Below are 20723 nucleotides of genomic sequence, written 5' to 3' on the forward strand. Positions count from 1 at the left end.
GTCTTCCTCACCCCTGCTTGGTTCTGCAGCCCCAAAACACGGGGCATAGGTTAGGGCAGATCCCAGTCTGGCTGAAAGAACAAAGACTGCTGCTGGCCTTTGCGAAAGCTTGTGGACTAACCCCTGGGGAGCTGGGGGCCTCCGGGAGGCTTCCCAGAAGAGATGGAGGGGCTCCAGCAGGCCTGGAAGGCGCCCAAGAGGAGCAGAAGGGCATCAGTGTGAGCAGAAGTGTGGAAGGGCTGCTCAGAGATGAGACCTATTGCTTGCTCCTTGCGGGGTGCCGGGCTCCTCCCCTCCTCTCCATTCTTGCCCCTGCCCCAGGCCCTCAGCTCCCACAGGCAGTTAGATCTGCGTCTCCCTGCCTTTGCTAAGCTCTCTGCAACCCCACCTCTGGCTGTTCTGTGATCTACCATGGTCTCCCTGCTAGCTGGGAGTGCCTCCATATGTTGCCCTCCCCCACCCATAATGACCCCTGACCTTTGTGACCTCTGACCTTTGTAGAGAGCTCTTTAACCTTTCCCAAAGCCATTTCGCATCTCTAATTTCCCAGGAAGCAGGACAGGCAAAGAAGGTTTTTTTCCCAGTCTTGTGGATGGAAAGGGTGGGGCCTAGAGAGGAGCGGTGGGTTGGTGAAGGTGGAGTCTGCCCCGGAGTCCTCACCTCCTGCCCGCCAGCCCTGGGCTGCCCTCCATAGGGCCTCTAAAGCAAGGCAGGCCTGGTCTGAGGCCCCGGTACCCGGCCCCTACCCTTCCACACACAGACCGGCTGCTCTCTCACCAGGACCTGGCCAGCAAACCCTTAATGAAAGCTTAGGCGCGGACCAAACACCGTTTGGAGCTGCACAGAGGCCTGGACATCTGGCTGGGAACCTGACCTATGAAGGGGGCTGGGAGGCGTGTGGGAGTGTAGGGGTGGGTGCGTGACCGCCTGCAGGGTGGGAGAGAGGGAGGGAGGCTCCACGCTGCACGGCCTGGCTGTGGACCCCACCCTCATGGGAGATGGGAGAGCCTGGCCCCCCAGTGGACTAACCTGGTTCCGAGTAGTGGGCTGAGCTCCAGTGGTGGGCTGTCATTGGCCAGGGAGGGTCGTGGGGTGTGGAGCCCTGGGCAGGACAAGAGCGCTGATCGCCAGGGAGGAGGAAGTGAGGGGGACTCTGACCTACAAGGAGGAACTGGTGGGAGAAGTGGAAGTGGCTGCGGTGGGGAAAGGGGGGGGAAGTGATTAGCCAAGAGTAGCTCTGTCATGGGGACAGGAGTGAGGGTCAGGGAGGAGAGGTCTTTCTGGGGTCCCCGAGGGCAGGAGGCTCTGTGGCCTTAGAGGATGTTCTGATGGGACAGATGACGAGGGATGCTGGGGTGGGACCCCAAAGGGGGCCCCTGGAGGCACAAACTCTAGAGCATTCAGGGCTAAAACTCAGACAGGGATAGCATGGGGGACTCTGGCCTGGTGGACTGCACGGAGGGAGCTGGGTGTGGAGCCAGTCTCATGGGCCACCTGGCCAGTGGGATAACGCCAAACACCACAGACCAAGAGGAAGCCCTCTGTCTGGGTGGGAGGGGACCCACACCAGTGGGGCTGGGCTGGAGGCCAGGTGGCCTAGAACCTGTGACTCAGGGGTGTCCCCATGCAAGCCTGGCACAGGGGGCTTGGTGGGCATGGGCTCTGCAGTGCGTGGCAGGCAGGGCCCAAGGGAAAGGGACAGAGTACACGGCTCCAGGGTACACAGAAAGGGAAGCAGGTGTTCCCCAAGAGTTGATGTCACACATCCAACCACACCCTGATGGGCAGTTCTTAAAAAAGGAATGGATTTCTCTTTTTGATTGGGTTGTCTGCTCAAGAGAACTCAGACAAGGAATTCCCTGGCAGTCCAGTGGTTGCAGCTCCGCGCTTCCACTGCAGGGGGCATGGGTTTGATCCCTGGTTGGGGAACTAAGATCCCACATGCCGCGCAGTGTGGCCAAAAGAAAAAAAAAGAGAACTCAGACACTGTGGGTTTGGGTTTCCGCAAAGCTCTGGACTCACTCAGGGAATTCTTGGGGATGAGAAAAGGGGGAGAGGCCTCCCACGTGTGGGGGACCGTGCCCCATGCCAGCAGAGCAGCTGTGAGGTCTAGCCATAGCTCCCGGGGGTGTCGCTGCGGGAACCCGCTCACCAGCCTCCTGTACCCTCAGAGTCACAGAGGGCAGGACACCGGTGTGGCTGCAACAATGTGTTTATTCAAAATGTGCAAAGCTGAACATGCAAGTGCAAATCTAAGTTAGGAAGATCTGCCAGTGGCCCCAGGGTGGCCATGCTAGGATGGCCCACAGCCAGTTCTCCTTGGCCAAGAAGCACTTGGGCCCCTCAGCCCAGTCCTTGGGTCTGAAGAGCCTGGGGCATGGGTGCTCTTCCTCACCTAAAAGCCAGAATATCTTGCTAAAGAAGAAAGCAAAAATCATAGTGGGTCTAAGGGGCTGGGAGGGGGTAAGAGAAACTATCCTGCCCTCAGGGGCTCCCTCTCTTCTTGGGGTGGGGTGGGGCCATGATAAAGGAAGGTGGCGGGGCTGGACTCAAAGCCTCCTGGCCTGCAAGGAAGGGCTTCCATGCCTTGGTGGGATGGTGATGGATCGTAGGGGAGCCCAAGGGGATCCCAGGGCCTGGCACAGAGAGGCCCAGGGGATCCCAACTGGATTAACCACAGCCAGAATCAGTGGGAACGCAGTATCATGGCTGGGAGGTCTCTGCCACCAGGGCTGGTGCTCAGGCTACGGGTGAGACCCAGGCTGGGTCACCAGCCTGAGATGGGCCTGAAGGGGTCCCTTTGGCTCAGTCTGGCTTGGCCTTGGGAGCTTTCTGGATTTAGGGAGCCGGATGTGGCTGAGACCATCTTTTAAGGGAGTCCAAGGAGACCTGGGGGCCTCTGGCACTGTTGGCTGGAGGGCAAGGGCAGTCTACGTTGGGGATTCTCCAGGGAAGCCTAAGTCATTAGAAGCAGCTGAACAAGCAGGGGTGGGGAGTGCAGCCATCACTGTCGTGTCGGGGAAGCCCCGGGACGTCACTGCCACAGGTCACCGGCTGCCGCCCCGTTGTCATTCTCGTGGAACTTGTGCAGGTGATCGGCGAACCTGTGGGTCACAGAAACCTTTGCTGAGGCCGAGTGTGAAAAAGAGAGAAATGTAGGGGGTGGCTGGGGCCATGGAGATCTCCGAGGGGCGTGCACCTTGTGCTGGCGTGGGGGCCGGGGACAGTGGGCTTGGCAGGGGCCGTGGGGTGGACCAGATGGGGGCAGTGATGGGGGAAGGCAGGGAACATAAGAATGCGGTGGTGCTGGGGGCCGAGGGTGGGTCCTCACTTCTTGGCACAGAAGGTGGCACAGTCCCGCTCCACGCTCTCGCTCCATGCCAGCTTGTAGAGCACCTGCCCAGGGAGAGACACGGTGAGCTGCCTGGGCTGCTCACGGCCGCTCCTGCAGTCCACCTACAGCCCCTGGGCTTGGCTTCCTGACACGTGAAGTTTCTCGTGGCCCAGGCTCCAGGATGGGTGGGCCTTAGAGATGCTCTCGGGCCCGCCGGTTTCACAGATGGTCAGACAGGCCTGGGGATGCAGCTGCCATCCCTAACGTTGCTGGGTGTACCACTGGCAGGGCCAGGACCTCCTGGGCCCTGGGGTCAGAGTTGAAGCCCAGGCTAGCCATGTAGGGGCCATCTTGACTGCCCTCGCTGGGGGTGGGGATCCCTGAGGCTGGAGCCTTCCATAGGCACGCCCTACCCCCACCTCTCCCCACACGTGGTGGACACGCAGGCATCACTAGGCCCACTAACTGGAATGCCCCTCTGTGCCCGAGGAGATTCAGCTCAAGATGTCCCTTCTCTGTGCAGCCCACCTGGCTGTCCCTCAGTAGAGTCAATTAGACCTGTTTTCCCACCTGTCAGCCTCCCACAGCGGCCCTTCCCTCTACCAAGCCCCTCCGGGACTGGGCCCTGGGTGGAGTCAGCCGGGCTGCCGCCCCAGCCAAACAGCCTGATGGGTGGGCTTGTGGTCCCCAGGGTGGGATGAGGCCCCTGATGGGGAGAGAAGTAGCCAAGAGCAGACGCTGTGCCTGGGGGTAGACGGGGGGAGCGTGGTGAACGCATCCCTGGTCGCGCCTGGACACTCACCAGGAAGACCAAGCAGTGCAGGAATAGTGTGTAGAAGAAGCCGATGGTGCGGGCCATCTTGTTGGAGAGAACCAGCCGCCCCTGGGGAACAAGCGAGGCGTGAGTAGGGACGGGGCAGGCCTCACCCACCCCTGCAGGGCTCACCCATCCCAGGCCAGCAAGGGGAGGGAAGGGCAGGCAGCTGGCCTTTCACTCCAGTGTTTAGGCTGGGAACTTGGGCCACAGGAATTCTAGGGAATGGCACCCCCTGCGGCACAGTTCCAGAACCCACCATGAATTATGCTGCTGCCCCAGAGTGGGAGGGACCCTGTTTCGGGTCGCATAGCTACTCTTGACGGAGGCTGTGAGGGGCAGCGGGGTCCCTGGGGCTTTCCAGACTGGGCTGGAGGGCAGGTGACAAGGTGCCCAGAGCCAGAGGCCCAGGCCTGACACGGCGGGGGCACGGGGGGAGGCGGGGCGTACTCACCATGCTGAGCGTGGCCTTGTCCCAGGGGCTTAGGCTCAGGTATTTCCGCTGCCGCTCCTGAAGGAGGAGGAGGGATGAGGAGAGGACCCCAAAGGGTCCCCAGTGCTCCAGCTCACTGCAGAGAGGGACCCTGCCCTGCTGTCCCCGCAGAATCCCGGGGGCCTGCCAGGGGCTCCCTGGCGCCCAGCCCCACTCAGGGTGACAGCCTAGGCTCCCCCAACCTCTGTGTGAGCAGGGCCAGTGACGGGAGCTGCTGCCCCCTCTGCGGTGGCCGATTCTGCCTACAGCAGGAAGGTCTTCAGGGCAGGGGGAGGGGGAGTTACAAGCTCCCCGCCCCCCCAGCGTTAAGTCACCTGACACTGGGAGCTCTTTGCTTGTCTGCCTGCCCCCCAGAGTGTGCACCCAGGGCTAAGCCGGTCGCTGTCACACACCCTCCCATAGCCCTCCGCATCAGCAGGTGTTCCTGGCACTCTGGGCCCTCGCTGGGTGGACCCCGGGCCTTCACGGTACCCTAGTGAGCCTGGGGGCTGCCCTGATGGTCTGGTGTGTCAGGGTGCAGTGTGGGGGGCTGCAGGGTGAGACCAGGGCTGGCGGGGGGGGTGGGTCTGGAGGGAGGGTGAGGCCAGGTGAGCTGGTGATGGCCGTGTCCACGCACCCGCTTGCTGAAGGAGGAGAAGGGGTCCAGGCGCTCCTCGTACTGGGTCGAGTACCGCAGCTCTGTGTCGTCGCTGCCGCCGCCCTGCGAACAAAGGAGGAGAGACTCCTGTCACAGTCAAGGGACCCAACGGGAAGGCCAGGGCCGAGGACTGCAGACCGACAGCATCATAGGGAACCCCAGTTTCCTCCTTAGCACGGTGGAGGCGGGGAGAAGGCCCCGGGTGACAGTGTGACATGCATGGTGCCACGTGTCCAGGGGCACTGCCCGGGGTCAGAGGTCTCCGCCTGGGGTCAGGGCCACGGTGCCTCAGGGCAGGTAGGGGAATTAAGGCCCAGAGGAGGGCTGGAATGTATAAGATGGACAGGGCAGGGCGCCGTGCAGGGAGGTGGGTTTGGAGGGGCTTCGCTGGGAGTGTGCAGGGTGGCTGTGGAGCACAGGCCAGCACCTGGGAGACGAGGGACCCCCAGCCCCACAGCGGGCCACCCACGGTGTAGTTTGCACGGAGTCTGGGCGCCCTCTGGTGGCCTGAGAACAGCTCCAACCGGTGGTTTGGGGGCCGGTGGCTGAGAGTCTTGTCCCAGGGAGGCCCCCAACCAGCGTGTCACCGCTCCCCATCCTTCTACAGCCCATTCTGTCTCCCCACAGTCTCAGAAAGGTTTTCTTGCACAGGGTGGTCCCCTGTGAGGCCCGAGGGCTGAGAGAAGCCAGGGAGGGCCCTCCCGGCTCAGAACAGAGTGGGTAGCTTTCTGTTGCATTCTCTTGATAGGTTTTTTTTTTTTTTTTTTTTTAATTTATTTATTTATTTATTTATGGCTGTGTTGGGTCTTTGTTTCTGTGCGAGGGCTTTCTCTAGTTGTGGCAAGTGGAGGCCACTCTTCATCGCGGTGCGCAGGCCTCTCACTATTGCGGCCTCTCTTGTTGCGGAGCACAGGCTCCAGACGCGCAGGCTCAGTAATTGTGGCTCACGGGCCTAGTTGCTCCGCGGCATGTGGGATCTTCCCAGGCCAAGGCTCAAACTCGTGTCCCCTGCATTGGCAGGCAGATTCTCAACCACTGCGCCACCAGGGAAGCCCCTCTTGATAGGTTTTTGGAATGTTGGACCAAATTCTGTTTTTTTGTTTTTTTTGTTTTTTAATATAAGTTTAAAACATAAGAATTCCCCCGGCCCAGGGACTTCCCTGGTGGCGCAGTGGTTAAGAACCCGCCTGCCAATGCAGGGGACACGGGTTTGAGCCCTGGTCCGGGAAGATCCCACATGCCGCGAAGCAACAAAGCCCATGCGCCACAACTACTGAGCCTGAGCTCTAGAGCCCGTGAGCCACAACTACTGAAGCCCGCACACCTACAGCCCATGCTCTGCAACAAGAGAAGCCACCGCAATGAATGAGAAGCCCGCGCACCGCAACAAAGAGTAGCCCCCGCTCGCCACAACTAGAGAAAGCCCGTGCGCAGCAACGAAGACCCAATGCAGCCAAAAATAAATAAATAAATTTATTTAAAAAAAAAAATTCCCCAGGCCTGTCCTGTATGTTCAACATCCCTGGGGTTAAATTCCCACATCCTGGGGTCAACCAGTGGGTCACCCCCATTTCACAGAGGAGTCACTGTGACTCCTGTGGGCCTGAGTCCTGTGGACCCCTGTGGGCCTGAGTCCTGTGAACCCCTGCCTCTTGCTGGACCTCACCACCTCCTGGCTGGTTCTGATGAACGAACGTCCATAAGGGCTCCACTGCGGGAGGCTCTCCCCAGCCTAGGGAGGACAGCTGGCAGGCACAGGGGGTGGGGGGGGTCGGATGCCCTCTGAGGGCCCCCAGGCCCAGTGCTGCCTAGCAGGTCACTGCCCCCAACCCTCCCGCCCGGATAGGCCCGGACCACCTCTCTCCCTTGCCTGGTACACCTGGGGCTGAACTTGTGGAGGGCACTTACCCGGCCAGGGTAGCTCTGCAGGAACTTGATCTTCTCGAAGAGCTTGATGTTGTCCGCGCGCAGGCTGTCCAACTCGCTCTGCAGGGCTTGGATGGTGTGCTGCGCCAGGCGGTTCTCCTGGGGGCAGGCAGGTGGGTGGGCGGGCGGGTGGGCGGGGCCAGCAGTGGAAGGCGTGTGGCGAGAGGCCTCTGTGCTGGCACAGGTCCTGCTCTGTCTACCTGGAGCCCCTGCTTGGCCTGGGGCCGTGTCCTTGACCTGCCAGCCTCTGCTCAAAGCTGCCTGCTCTGGGAAGACCCCGCACCAGGCAGAAGTCACAGCTCTTGGATCACTTTCTTCATGTTGTTTGTTTATGGTATTATCAGCTTAAAAATTATTATCGAGATATAATTCATATAACATAAACATCACCATTTTAATGTGTACAATTCAGTTTTTTTTTTTTTTTGGTATATTCACAGTGTTATGTAACCATCCCCACTATTTAATTCCAGAATATCTCTATCACCCCAATAAGAAACCCCACACCTGTCATCAATCACTCCCCATCCCCCGGCAACAACTAATCTACTTCCTGTCCCTATGGATTTGCCTATTCTGGACATTTTGTATAAACGGAACCATACAATATGTGATTTTAATGTTTGCCAATCTAGGGGCAAAGTGAAATGTGAACTCATTTTCCAACTTATTAAAATGCATAAATAGGTGTTTTCTTCACACTGCGAAAAATTCAAAAGGACAAGAAAAGCCCATGGTAGTGTGGCAGTTCCTCAAAAAATCAAAAATAAAATTACCATATGATCCAGCAATTCCATTCTGGGCATACACCCCAAAGAACTGAAAGCAGGGACTTTGAGATAATTTGCCTGCCCATGTTCATAGCAGCATTATTCACAATAGCTAAAAAGGTGGGAGCAATCCAAGTGTCCATGGAAAGATGAAAGGATAAACAAAATGTGGTCCATCAATACAATGGAATATTATTCAGCCTGAAAGAGGAAGGAAGTTCTGACACTTGCTATGACATGGATGACCCTGGAGGACATTATGCTGAGTGAAATAAGCCAGTCACAAAAAGACAAATGTTCTATGATTCCACCTATATGAGATGCCTAGAATAGTCAAATTCATAGTCAGGGTAGAATGGTGGTTACAGGAGGACAGGGGGACGGAAATGGGGAGTGAGTGTTTAATGGGTACAGAGTTTCAGTTTGGGATGACGAAGAAGTTCTGGGAATGGATGGTGGTGGTGGTTGCCTAACAATGTGAATGTACTTAATGCCACTGAGCTGTACACTTAAAAATGGTTAAGATGGTAAATTTTAAGTGATGTGTCCTTTACCATGACTTAATACAAGTACGTGGTAAAAAGTCTAGATTTTTAAAGCAAAAGGTAGACTATTATAAATACTCTTTCCTCCCTATTTGATCTAATTTGAAGACCTTCTTTTAAGGGCTGTCTAGCCTTCCACAGTGACCGTCCCCTGTCCCCCAGGGGCGTGTGGGTATTCCCTGTCCACTGTCCGTGCAGGCAGCTGTGAGGGGAGCAGTCCTGACGGTCCTTCATTTGAAGCCTCTTGCTCCAGAGCCCACATCACAGAGGGTCCCACTGGATCTGGTCCACCCTTGTCACTGGACCAGCACTGGGCCTGGCCCGCAGTGGGCGTTCAGCGAATGTCTCCCTCCCCAGGACCTCAGCCTGGAAACCCCATGGGGGAAGCTGTGGGTGTGGAGAGCAAGGGTCTAGACATTCCACCATCCACTCAAGCCGTGACTCTTTGAGAAGATGGAAATCTTCTTGGCTCCTCTTTCTACTGGGAGAGTGATCAGGGGACCTGGGCTGGCTCTGTGGGATGCAGGGGGTGGGGGTGGGGGTTGGGGGGGGTGGTCTGCAGAGTCCCTAAGGAGGCACTGCGTGTGAAAGACCCACGTGCAGTCGGATGGCCACCTTTGCAGACTAGACTGCCCCTTTCCCGATGGGGCCCCTCCAGGAGGGCCACCAGCTGGGTGCTTAGCAGCCAGCAAGCTCTCTCAGACCCCACAGAGCTCCTGGCCATCTGTACGCTGTTCCTCTTCATCGGGTTCAAAGACTCTCTTCCCTGGGACCTGCCCCTACTAACTCCCACCTGATTGAGATGTTTCTTCCTGGACGATGGTGACCACCCCCAAATCGTCTTCCCGGGCCAGGCTTCTGTCCTGAACTGGCTGCCTGAGTGACCTTCTTACCATCCATCCTGGCAGTGTTGGTCCCTTGCTTAAACCCTTCGGTGGCACCCCAGCCTGGCACTAGGGACCTTGCCTGGCGACTCTCTGTTTTGTCCCTGCACTCCCTTCCGGCTCCTTGGCCCCATGTTTCCACTCACTCCTTTACCTTGAGTGTCTGAGTCTTCTTTCAAAGCCCAGTGTGGCATCATCTCCTCTAGGAAGCCCTCCCTGATTGCACAGAACAAATCTAATCCCACTGAGGTTTATGGTCTGTGACACATCTTTCTCCCCCAAGCCTGTGTGTCCTCTACGGTGTCCTCAGGTCCAAGGAGTGTAAGGGAGAGAAGGATGTGACTCACAGCCTCCAGCTCCTGGTTCCGGGCCCGGAAGCGCTCCCTCTGGCTAGAGATGATGGAGAGCAGCGAGTCCACCTGGCCCTCGGGGAGGGTGCTGCTGGCTGGTGCTGAGGGTCCTAGGAGGGAGGGGACAGTGGCTTGGAGTAGCGGGAGGCACAGCCCAGCAGTGGGCCCTCAGGTCACCAGCCCCGAGGGAGCTCTGGCCAAGTGCCATGGGGTGGAAGCCACAAGGTGCTGAAGGTCGGGGAAGGGGGAGAGGGGCCAGGGGAGCAGCAAGGGGTGGGGCATGAGAATAGGGGGCCTCGGGAGGGGAGGGTCCCTGAGGTGGGCCCCTCCTGCCTGCACTGTCCGAGGGCCAGGCCCCAGAGACCCTCCCCTTGTTCTATACTTGGATCTGAGACCCTTACATCTGTCAGACTGGGCCCCCACTTCCTGGGGAAAGCAAAGGGACACTGAGGGGACTGGGTATCCCCTACCACCGCCACCGTGTCCTGGCCCAGCAGCCCCGGGTTCTGGCCTCGACACCCAAGGAGGCACCTCCCCTCCAGCCCTCTGGCTGCATCTCAGGGCTGAGGCCTCCGCAGGGAGCCAACGCCCACCAGCCTTCGACGGCTTCTGGCGGGGCCGAGGGGGTCAGGGTCCCATGGTGGGGGGGTGAGGCCTAGAAGGGCAAGTGGGGGGCTCACCCCCTCTTTTGGGTTTCTGCTGCATTGCTGGAGTCGAGGCCTGACCTTCTTTGAGGGCGGAGAGCGCTCTTTAGGGCCCAGGGCCCAGGCCGTACCACCTCTTTTCCCTTCCCGCCCTGCCCATCACTGCCTAGGCCCCTCCTCACCATAGAACAGGGCGGTGGCCTCCTTGATGGGCTCGGGGATCTTCTCCAGGCCGAGCTCGGCTGCGCCCTGCAGGTGAGAAGAAGAGGTCAGGGAGGCACCTCCACACTGGGCATTGAGCACAGCCTTCCAGGGGGCCAAGCAAATAGGGGGCAAGGAGCAGGTGGGGCCGTCTGGCAGCAGGGGTTGGGCACAGCAGTGGCAGGTCCTAAGAGGATGCCTCGTGTGGGCCACCGAAGATAAAGCTGGGCCCCAGGTTCACCCCAAGGCCAGAGCTCAGCGGTGGGGTTCCCACCGGGCCGTTTGGCCCTGACGGGCATCAGAGGCCAGGCGAACCGGGCCCTGCCAGCCAGCCTGCTGTGTGGCCTTGGGCCAGCCCAGCTTCTCTCCCTGAGCCCCATTTCTTCATCTGTAAAATGAGGTGAGTGATGTGATGACCTCTAAGGGTCCTTAGGGCTCCAGCCTTCCCTGATCTCAGGGCCTCAGGTCCTCTAGCTGTGAGATGGGTGGATAATCCCGGCCTTGCTTCTGCCCAGAGCTCCCAGGGCAGAGGTCCAAGCCAGTGCCCGGACGCAGGGGGCTTTGTGCCCTTTGCCCTGTGGCTGGGCATCCCGAATGGGGCCTTTGTGGTGAAGTGAGCAGACAAAACCCAGAGGCTGTAGGTGACAGCCCCTGTGGGGCTTGGGGCGGGGCAGGTGGACACCAGCTGCCTGAGGAACGGGCTGGCTTACTTGGAAAGCCGGTATTTAGTGAGGCTGAGAGAGCCCTGGGCAGGTGGTGCGGGGGCAGGGTCGGGGTGGGGGGGGCTCACCTCGGCGTCCGGCCGCTGGATGGGCTGGATGGTGCTGAGGTCCTGCTCCAAGCGGGCGATCAGGTCCCTCTGCTCGGCTGCTGTGGCCGTGACCTCAGTGATGTGGACCTGCAGCTCTGCACAGCGCCCTGTGCCAAAGGAAGACATGGCCGTCAGAGGCAGCCTGGTGGGACCCGCAGTGCTCTCCCCGCTCTGTGCCTCCCAACCCACGGCCTGTGCCCCTGCCCGAGGGACCAGCATTAGCCCAGCTGGCAGGGGTGGGGTACTCCTGGCATGAGCTGCTCATGGAATTCGCTGAGTAGGGGAAGGGGCCCATGTCAAAGATTTAGGAGCGATGGGCAGCCCCCTCCGCGGCTCCGCTGTGACCAGTCCCTCTCCCTCCCCAGGCCTCACTGCTTCCGTCAAGCAGGGCAAGGAAGCTGAACCCAATGAGCCCCAAGTTTCTTCCAGGGCTGATGCCCTGGGATAATGACCAGAGAGGGCCGCAGGGGGTAGGAGTGGGGAGAAAGGTAAGGGAGGCGCAGTGCGAGGTGCAGAGGGGGGCAGGCCGGCCTCCCTCAGACCGAGCAGGGGTGGGGGAGTGAGGGGTCCCACTGACACCAGACTTGCTCGGCCCCTCCGCCGACAGGCTTCAGCGCAGCGTTAGGGATGGGGCAGCTCCCCCAGGACTCCCCTGGCCCAGAGCCCCATCCCTCTCTCCCAGCCCGGTGCCAGGTGTTGTCTTTACAACAAAGCAAATCCAAAATAATTCTGTGTGGGGACTTTCCTGCCTTTGTGGAGGGGGGAGAGGTTGCTGAGTCTCCCAGCACAGTCCCCGTGGGCGCCTTCAGCTGCCGTCGGCAGGGAGGACAGCAGTGGCCTGGCAGCTGGGCAGACCTGAGTTTGAGGTCTGGCCCTACTTCTGGTTGGCTGTGTGACTCTGGGCAGCGACTTGCCCTGTCTGGGCCTCATTTATAAAATGGCGACAGTAAACCCTGCTCAGAGCCGCAGAGAGGGTAGCCAAGGCCTGAGGCCTGAGGCCTGAGGCCTGGAGTGCTGTGCTTTGGGGTAGACTGTGTGGCCACCAGGGGGCACTGTTGCCTCAGAAATGCCCCAAGGCCTCAGGCTGTGGGCAGTGCCAGGAGAATGGCCCCCGGCCCTCCTGGGCAGACTCACCCCTCACCGCGCGGCCTGCTCACCAGCCAGCCTCACCCCCACCTGCTCCATCTCCTGGGTGCCTGCCGCACACCCAGCTCTTTACACACCTCACGACAGTCCCATCAGTCAGCTAAGATGATTTCCATTTTACACATGGAGGAGCCGAGGCCTCCCGGCCTGGGACCGTCCAGACCCCAGGGTGGGCACCGCCGACTATGTCTAAGCCCTCCCCACATCAGGGTCGCCACTGCTTCAGGCTCTGAGTGGATTTCCTCCAGCTCCTTCTGTACCTGGCGGGTAGGTGGTGTCGGCCGAAGTGAGGGGTCCACGGTGGGGCTGGGGAAAGAGGCTGGACCGGAGGGCAGGGCTGGGGTATGGAGGGAGGACCGTGGGTGGCAGGGTTGGGGTCTGGCCTTCAGCCTGCAGGCCCTGGGTGGCCTACAGGAGCTCTAAGCAGACCCCAGAGGGGAGAGGCCCAGAGAGGCCCCCCAAGTGTCATCACCCGCCGGCCTGGGCGACGGGGCCTTGGTGAGCATCACACACGCATAGGAGGAAGGTGGATGGGAGTCATGGTGAGGTGTATGTAGGGAGACGGCATCATTATTAATTTTAAAAAATTAAAAAAAAATTTTTTTTTTTTTTCCCACCGTGCCACACAGCATGTGGGATCTTAGTTCCCTGACCAGGGATTGAACCCACACCCCCTGCAGTGGAAGCATGGAGTCCTAACCACTGGACCGCCGGGGAAGTCCTGAGGGCATCACTGTTAGAGGTGAAGGGCCTGGACTGCGGGAGGTGACAGGTTCAGTTCTGGGCGCTGGGCGTCCATAGGGACAGCCACACACAGGAGCGCGTCCAAAAATGGCTCTGGGTGGACAGACCCCCCGGGGATGAGCGGAGGGTGTGGAGCCCAGAGAGGGCTCAGGTGGGCAGCCTCCCACCTTGAGGGGTGAGGGCCCCGGGGACAGAAGACACAGGGTGCAGGTCGGGGAGCCCGTGGAGAGGGGGCCTGCTGCTCAGTCCCGGGAGCTGTGTACGCAGCGTGGTTCCGAGGGGGCCCAAGCACGGCACAAAAGTTAGACAAAATGTCAGTGAGATGATTCCTCGGCAGGCCCCTGCGTAAGGAGCGGCCTGCAGCTCCAGGAGCCGTCCATGGGCTGGGGGGGGGGGGGGGACGAGGGGACATCCAGGCCCGGTTCCCTGCGCGTCTGTGCCTGTGTCTGGTGCTGAGGGGGTGGGTACCCAGGTCCCTGCCCGTGCACACGTGACACTCGGTGCGCGTGTGAGGGCCCTGTCAGCTAAGCCCTCTGCGCTAGGTTGCCCCAGCCAGTGGGCGCCAGGCCACTCGGTTAAGCTGCTCTGGAGGGCCTGCCTCAGCCGCTGCTGTAGATGCTCCCAGGCACCGGGTGAGCCGCTGAGGGGACCTCCGGGGGGGCACGGCTGAGTGTTGGCTGCTCCCCAAGAGGTGGCTCTGGGTGAAGCTGAGGGCTGGCTGGCGTGCCCTCGCGGCGGGCGTGGAGGTAGCTGCCCGTGGGGCACCGGGAAGAAGCCGGGCAAAGGCGGGGCAGCGGAGGTGATGGGGCAAGGCTGCGGGAAGGCCCTGGGTGGGACCTGCCACCCCTCACTTCCTTCCGTCTCCTCTGCTGGGGGCGGGAACACGCAGACCGAGATTTGGGATCACATCTCTGGGTGGCCACTTGGTGTCAAGGGAGGGTCCTGAGCTGGAGTCTGGCCGACCTGGGCTTGAATTCTGGCCCTGGGGCAAGGCAGTAGAAGGCCCTGGAAAGAGTCGTGACCCCCACTGTTGCGGAGAACCCAGGAGGGTGGGCCTGTGCTTGGAAGTGGCCGCCCAGATGGGGAAGGGGCGAGCCGCTGGGTGGTTGGGCTATGGCAAGTCTGAAGCGCTAGTGGAATGGCTAAGGGGACGTGTATTGTGGGGAGCGGGACCCACAGGCTGCAGATGCAGGCTGTGGAGACCTCCGGGTCCTGGGGTGACTGAGCGCCCAGCAGTGGACATGGATGCCCAGAGCATGCTGGGTGAGAATGGCCAGAACTTCTGGGGAAGCTGACCTTTTCAGGAGTGTCCCGGAAGACACCCGGAGAAGAGGTAGCAGGAAGCAGGGGGGAGATCAGGAGGAAGCGTGTTAAGACACCAAGTTGAATAGGGGCCGTCAGTGAGTAAGGAGGGGTCACCGGGGTCTCAAGAAAGGCTGGAGCGTTCGGGCAAGGTAGTGGCGGAGGGGGGGGCAGCAGGGGTGCAGAGGTGGGGACAAGCCCGCTCTGGACGGACGCCAGATGGGGGGTGGCATGCTCAAGAGAGGGGTTTTTCAGGAGGATGCTGCAGGAGGGAGTATCTGCAACCCGGGGCAAAGCCTGTGCAGAGGGAGAGGCTGCGTCTTGGAGGGGGAGGGGTAACAGAGGGGTGAGCGCGGGGCTTGGGGCTGGGGTGGGGTGGTGGAGAGAGACCCCCCGCCTCTGAAAGGTGGCCCATGTCAGGTGGGTCCGAGACAGCCCCCCTCCCCTTATGAAGGTTTATGGGACCTCGTCCTTCTGGGAGAAGCCGGGAAGGGCTTTCTAGGGGGTGCATTTCAATTTCACAGAGGGGAGAAAGAAAGCAAAGCGACGTAAAGGTCAAGACTTAAGGAGACAAGACTATGACTGCGGGTCAAGGCCTGATTTCTGACTGCAGGTCCATCAAATGCGGAAACGCATCCCAATCACGATCGGGTGGTGTCACACCCAGGGCTTTCCCGAACGCGGGGCACCCCTTTATTAAATCAGCCACCTGCGAGCCAGGCGAGAGCCCTGGAGGGGCCCAACGTGCACTGTCTCTCTGCCTGGAGGGATCTGAGGGGAGGTGAGCCGCCAGCACACCCACCCCCTCCCCACGCCTGTGCCCGGGTGTCCCCACAGGTGGCCGGAGATGCCTCCCTGTGCCTGCAGATGCCAGCGCCTCGCTCTGTGCGTCCTCAGCAAGTCTCCTCAGCGTCCTGCGGCCCTTGCTTCTTCCCACAAGCGCGCACGCACATTATCCTCCCATCTGAAACGCACGCCCTCCCATTCTCTTGACCCCACTGGCCCCCCCAGCAAAACGCCCTGAAGAAGGTGCCTAGTCTGAGTGTCCACTTCCGTAAACCCTCCCCGTCAGACTTGGACGCCCACGCCACCAACTGTCCTCGCCAAGGTCACTGGTGACCTCACACCTCGCTCCGTCCTCATTTCTCAGCCCTCACCTTACTGACCCATCAGCACCTGTTTCCGGGGTACTGTCCCGGGCCTCCTGCCCCTCTGGCCGCTCCTTCTCGGGTTCCTTTGCTGGTCCTTCTCCCCTCTAAGCTCTGAACGCTGCTGCACCCAGGCCACCGCCCCTGCACGCCTTTCTCTCTCTTCTCATTCACTCTGGCCACCTCGGGTGCCATTTATAAGCCGATGACTCTCCAATGCATGTACATCTCCAGTCCACTCCTTCCCCTGGGCTCCTCCTCCACTTGGCTGTCTAAGTGACACCTCAAACTTAACGGGTCCGAACTGAAGCCTGATCCCCCAAGTCTGCTTCGCCCAGCAGGAGCCCCGGTCCCATGGCCCCAAGAGGTGGCACCCTCTGGGCTGAGAGGAGCAGAAGCAAGGCCATTTTCAGTGGCTCAGACCAAACCCCTGGGGCCATCCTTGCCCTTCTCCAACACTCCTTACATCTCATCTGTCACATGTCCTGCTTTTGGCTTTCTCTTCCAGATAGATCCAGAATCCAATCAGTTTCACCACTGCCACCACCCGGTCCAGGTCGCAACCTCCCATCTGGATTGTGGCAACAGCCCCCGCACTGGTCTCCCTTCCTCCACCCTCACCCCTACAATCTAGTCACGAAGCAACAGCCAGAGAGCCTTTCAAACAGTAAGATCAGACCACCCTCTGTTCAAATCCTATAGGCCCCCGCATCCCTCAGAGTAACAACAGCCAGAGCCCTACCAGGCCCCACCTGCCGCGCCTCCCCCTTGCCTCTCCGACCTCGTCGCCTCCCGCCCCTCCCCTTGGTCACTGTGCTCCAGCTGTACTGGTTTCCAGGAACGTTTGTACCACAGGACCTTTGCACTTGCTGTTCCCTCTGCCTGAAATGTTCTTCCCTTGGGCGTCTGTGTGGTTCATTCCCTCACCTCTGTCAAGACTCTGTCCACATGTTGCCTTCTTAGTGAGGCCCACCTTGACAACCTATTGAAAACTTTACCCCCCCCCCACTTGCTCTTCCTCTCCCCTTGCCTTGTTTTTCTCCCATAACACTTAGCACCGCCTAAGTGGCCATGTGATTCACTTATTCATTTATTATGTCTATCATCTTCCACCCCCCACTAGAAGGTCAGCTCCTTGTTTGTCCCCTGCTATAACCCCGGCGCCCAGAGCAGTGGTCCACGGTGAACCCTCAGTGTGCGATTCGCTGGTGGATTCCGCCCAGCAGGGAAGCACCATTTCTTCTAGGTGGGAGGTTGCACAGGGATCCCCAGGGCTGCAGGGTCTCCCAGGTTGGGGCAGAAGTGGCTGGGCACAGGCAGCAGGAGCCTGGCAGGGCCAGCTGGCCTCTGCTGGACCCACCACCTGATAGCTGCTCAGGCCTCACCCGGATCCCTCCAGGCTGTGCCCTGGCATTGGGCCTGCAGATCTGCCAGCGCAGAGCCCCAGGGCGACCCTGCACCCCAATCAGTGAGTGCATACTTGCTGGGGGGCTACAGGGAGTAGGGGGGCACTTCCTCCCTGGCTGGGGCCCCGTCACTCCAAGTATGGTTGGAGACTCTCTCGGCTGCACCTGAATCCTTCTTGACATCAGAGAACAAGCATCACCTAGTGAAGCATCCCTCCAGACCTGGCTTTGTTCTTACGAACAGTACGGTCAACCCCCTCCCACCTCGCACGCCCTACCCCAGCACCGCGGCTTCCTGCTCCACTGACCCGCCAGGTTGTCGCCCTTCTTCTGTGCACGTGCTGCCCCTCGATTTGGGTGTCCTCCCTGCCTGTCCGTCACAAATGCCACCTCCCACGTCAAGGCCACTCTGGTGAAATCTGCTAGCCTTTTCCCAAGTGCCCACCAACGTCACAACAGTTCTGCCCAGTCCTCTGGGTTCTCACCCTGGCTCCCCACATGTGGGCCTGCAAATTGCGTGCCCCTCAAATCCAGCATCTAGGGTTATGGAGGAGATAGCAACACACCCCAAGGCAGCCACTTGAAAGCCCTTTGAAACACAAGCAGACAGGATTGCTGTGGACAACTCACGCACTTTAATAATTACATCATCGTGTCGCCTTACCCTGTATAAACCTGCAATTCCCCAGTGCATCAAATAAGGCACGTAATTTTGCTCAGATCCACTTAACCAGAGAGAAAGGAGAAAGGCCGTGCACAGGGAGGCTGAACGTTCTGCCTGCGTGGGGACAGCACCCGACTGCAGTCAGAGCGTGAAATCTTGCTCGTTTTTCTGCCTCTGGAGCTGGCCGTTTACAAAAACAAGAGTCAGCCCTGCAAAACCATGTGCAACTGCAGTTCTGCTTAATTAAATCTCACAGCAAAAGCACTTGGGGAGATCTTCTGGGTAAAAAGAGTTTGTGCTAAGTGCTTTTATTTTTTTACATTATATATTTTAATTTCGTTAAAGGATCTTTAAAAAGTGGGGGTGTGCCTAAACTAGAAACAAAAAAGGTTCCCAGTAAGGTTTAAGTTTCTCAGCGTCGAACTGGGAGAGCCTTACTGGTTTTATGCCAACTTCTCCCATGGAGGGTGGGTGGGCAGACATTCGCGGACAGCGCTACACTTCCACACCCGAGTGACGGGTTGAGACGGGGGCTGCTGGGAGCCCCTAGCACTGATGGGAGGCTCTCCCTGCTCTGGGGTCTCCTATGGAGGGGAAATGGAGTCTCGTTTAGCTCACGCTTCTGTATCATGTGTGGGAGCTTCACATGCTGAAACCTACACATCAAGGCGCAAGGAACTAATATACCCCCTCTCCCCCCGACCAGTCATACATTGGTGAGGATGGCAATTCTTTTCCAATCCTGTAAATCTCGAGACGAGAAGCCTCCTCGGTCACAAGCACGTGGACCACATAGCAGCCAACTCTGCAGGGCTCTCCCACCTCCAGCCCCGAGCGCTGGCTGGAGAGGCCCTTTCTCAGGAGCCCGATCATTCTGGAAGCCCACAAGACACGGTTCCCGCCTTCCTCTTCCCAGCCATTCGCCTGCATTCACAGGTGCCCTGAGCTTGTCCTTCTTCACATCACAGGAGTCAGGGACAAAGCAAGAGACCCCAAGGAGCAGGCTGAGGCCAGGCCGCCGGCGCCACACCCTACACGGTCGCCCACCATTCCTGGTCCTCACAGGCCTGTGAGACTCGCGATGGTGCCCCCATTTTACAGACAAGGAGGCGGATGCCAGGAGGGCCAGCCCTTCAAAGGTACCCGAACGGTAAGGGTGACATAACAGCAAGCAGGGATGCAGGCCCTTACGGAGCACGTACCGTGTGCCCAGACGGAGACCTGAGGACAGCAGGGCCTGCTGGTCCCCAGATCCCCACGCATCCATCCTACCCCCGGCCCAGGTTCCTGCCGACACCTGCCCCGACGCCACACGCCCCAGGAAGCACGGGAAGGCAATTCTCGAGGTGCCCTTTGGACCCAAAATGAAAGTGTTTGCTGCTCCTCCTCAGGCCAGAGCCCTTTAAATAAAAACGACCCACACGTTCTTGTGTTTGTATAAAAGATATTTACTTCAATGATCACACCTAGGGTGCTAGTGAATAATAATAATACATGGTGTGAGTTTCATACAGTGATATTGCTTCTCCATATCATATAGGGACCGTTGTACAGTGCTGAGAACAAACAGCGTATGGCTAACCAAAGACAGAAGGGACAACGCCCAGGGGCCGACGGGTGCCTCCCCCCACCCCCACGCCAGGCGGATCAACTTTTGACTTACCGTGTCGAAAACAAATAGCAGAAATAAAATGTTACTAGAGATGGCTCACAGCAACACAACAGAGACTTTTCTCAAAGCTATTTGTACAAAAATGATGGTGTTTTGTTTTTTTTTTTTGTTTTTTTTTTGGTCAATTGGGTCATTGTGAGGATTAAAAAAAAAAACAAGTCTGTGATTGTGAGTATGAACAGATGAGCTCTAAAAACATCTAAGACTTAGTGCGTTACAGAAAATATAAAATACTGCTAAAATGTAAGACACCACAAGACACGGGGTGCGGGGGGGAAGCTGAGCTTATTAGGAGTCATCTGGAAGAGGCCCGCCGTGCGGCCGGCCGTCCTGTGCTGTGTTAGTTAGTAGTCTGGGCAGGAGCGTGGCCACCCGCTCTCATGGCAAGTAGTTTATTGCACAATCGCAAAGAGCTAGGTCTTACTCAGTGGAAAGGGACGTGAGGGACACCGCCTTTTCTTTTGCTTTTTCCCACTTTTATTTTATAACAAGCTATCCGCAAATGCTTTCGGAATTTTGAACGAATCCTCATGCCTCCAAAATGCACAGCATTTTCTGAGGGGGTCTCAGAGAGTGGGACATGAGATGCCCGTTTTCCCAAGGAGGCAGAAAACGGTTTGAAAGTGAGAGAGAGAGAGAGAGAGAGAGAGAGAGAGAAATGCATAGACTACTTGGAGGGAAATGAAAACCCTTTGGCAGGGGAGGGATGGGGGCCGTTATTTCATCAGAGGGCTTTCTTTCAGAGACAAGGACAGAATCAGGACCCCAAATGATGTCAGAGGAGGGAAAAGTCGTGGCACGGAGAGTGAGTCGGCGGTCGGTGGGCCCTTTGGGAGCCCCACCTTGGCCTCCACCACCAGTCCCACTGCACCCCAACACCCGATGAGCAAGTAACTGGGTGTCTTGTTGGCTGTGCCTCTAGCCACAGAAAGCTGTGCCCCTGGTCCAAACTTCCTCCACACTCGACCACGTGAAGGGGGATAAGGGACTCCACCCCACCCCCCTGGGGCGGGTCCTTAAGCCGCAGCCGGACTAAGAAACACAGTTGCTCCTCAAGAAGGTTCTGACCAACTTTGCAGGCAAGGAAAACAACAACAACAGAAACGAGAGCCAACCGAAACCTGTCAGCCCACGTGAGCCTTGCCCGGAAACCTCTGTCACCGGAAGTCAGGCTCAACCAGGCCGCCGCACCCGCTCTGCCCGGGGCTCCTGAAACGCCATGAAACCAGAAG

The 20723-nt window shown here is 58.8% G+C and overlaps 1 protein-coding gene across 3 annotated transcripts in view; it reads right to left on the reverse strand.

Moving 5' to 3' along the window:
- Positions 1-2194: 2194 nt before the first annotated feature.
- Positions 2195-20723, reverse strand: part of CUX1 (cut like homeobox 1) — a 373348-nt gene continuing 354819 nt past the window's right edge. For all 3 annotated transcript variants that reach the window (XM_036824618.1, XM_036824617.1, XM_036824616.1), the window contains exons 15-23: positions 11389-11516; positions 10580-10646; positions 9751-9863; positions 7187-7303; positions 5258-5341; positions 4603-4659; positions 4137-4217; positions 3332-3396; positions 2195-3104 (exon numbers count right to left, since the gene is read on the reverse strand). In XM_036824618.1, the coding sequence (XP_036680513.1) occupies positions 3035-3104; positions 3332-3396; positions 4137-4217; positions 4603-4659; positions 5258-5341; positions 7187-7303; positions 9751-9863; positions 10580-10646; positions 11389-11516 (782 nt within the window). In that variant the 3' untranslated portion in view covers positions 2195-3034. The remainder of the gene's footprint in view (positions 3105-3331; positions 3397-4136; positions 4218-4602; positions 4660-5257; positions 5342-7186; positions 7304-9750; positions 9864-10579; positions 10647-11388; positions 11517-20723) is intronic.

This window comes from Balaenoptera musculus, chromosome 15 (assembly GCF_009873245.2).
Source record: "Balaenoptera musculus isolate JJ_BM4_2016_0621 chromosome 15, mBalMus1.pri.v3, whole genome shotgun sequence".
Lineage (NCBI taxonomy): Eukaryota > Metazoa > Chordata > Mammalia > Artiodactyla > Balaenopteridae > Balaenoptera > Balaenoptera musculus.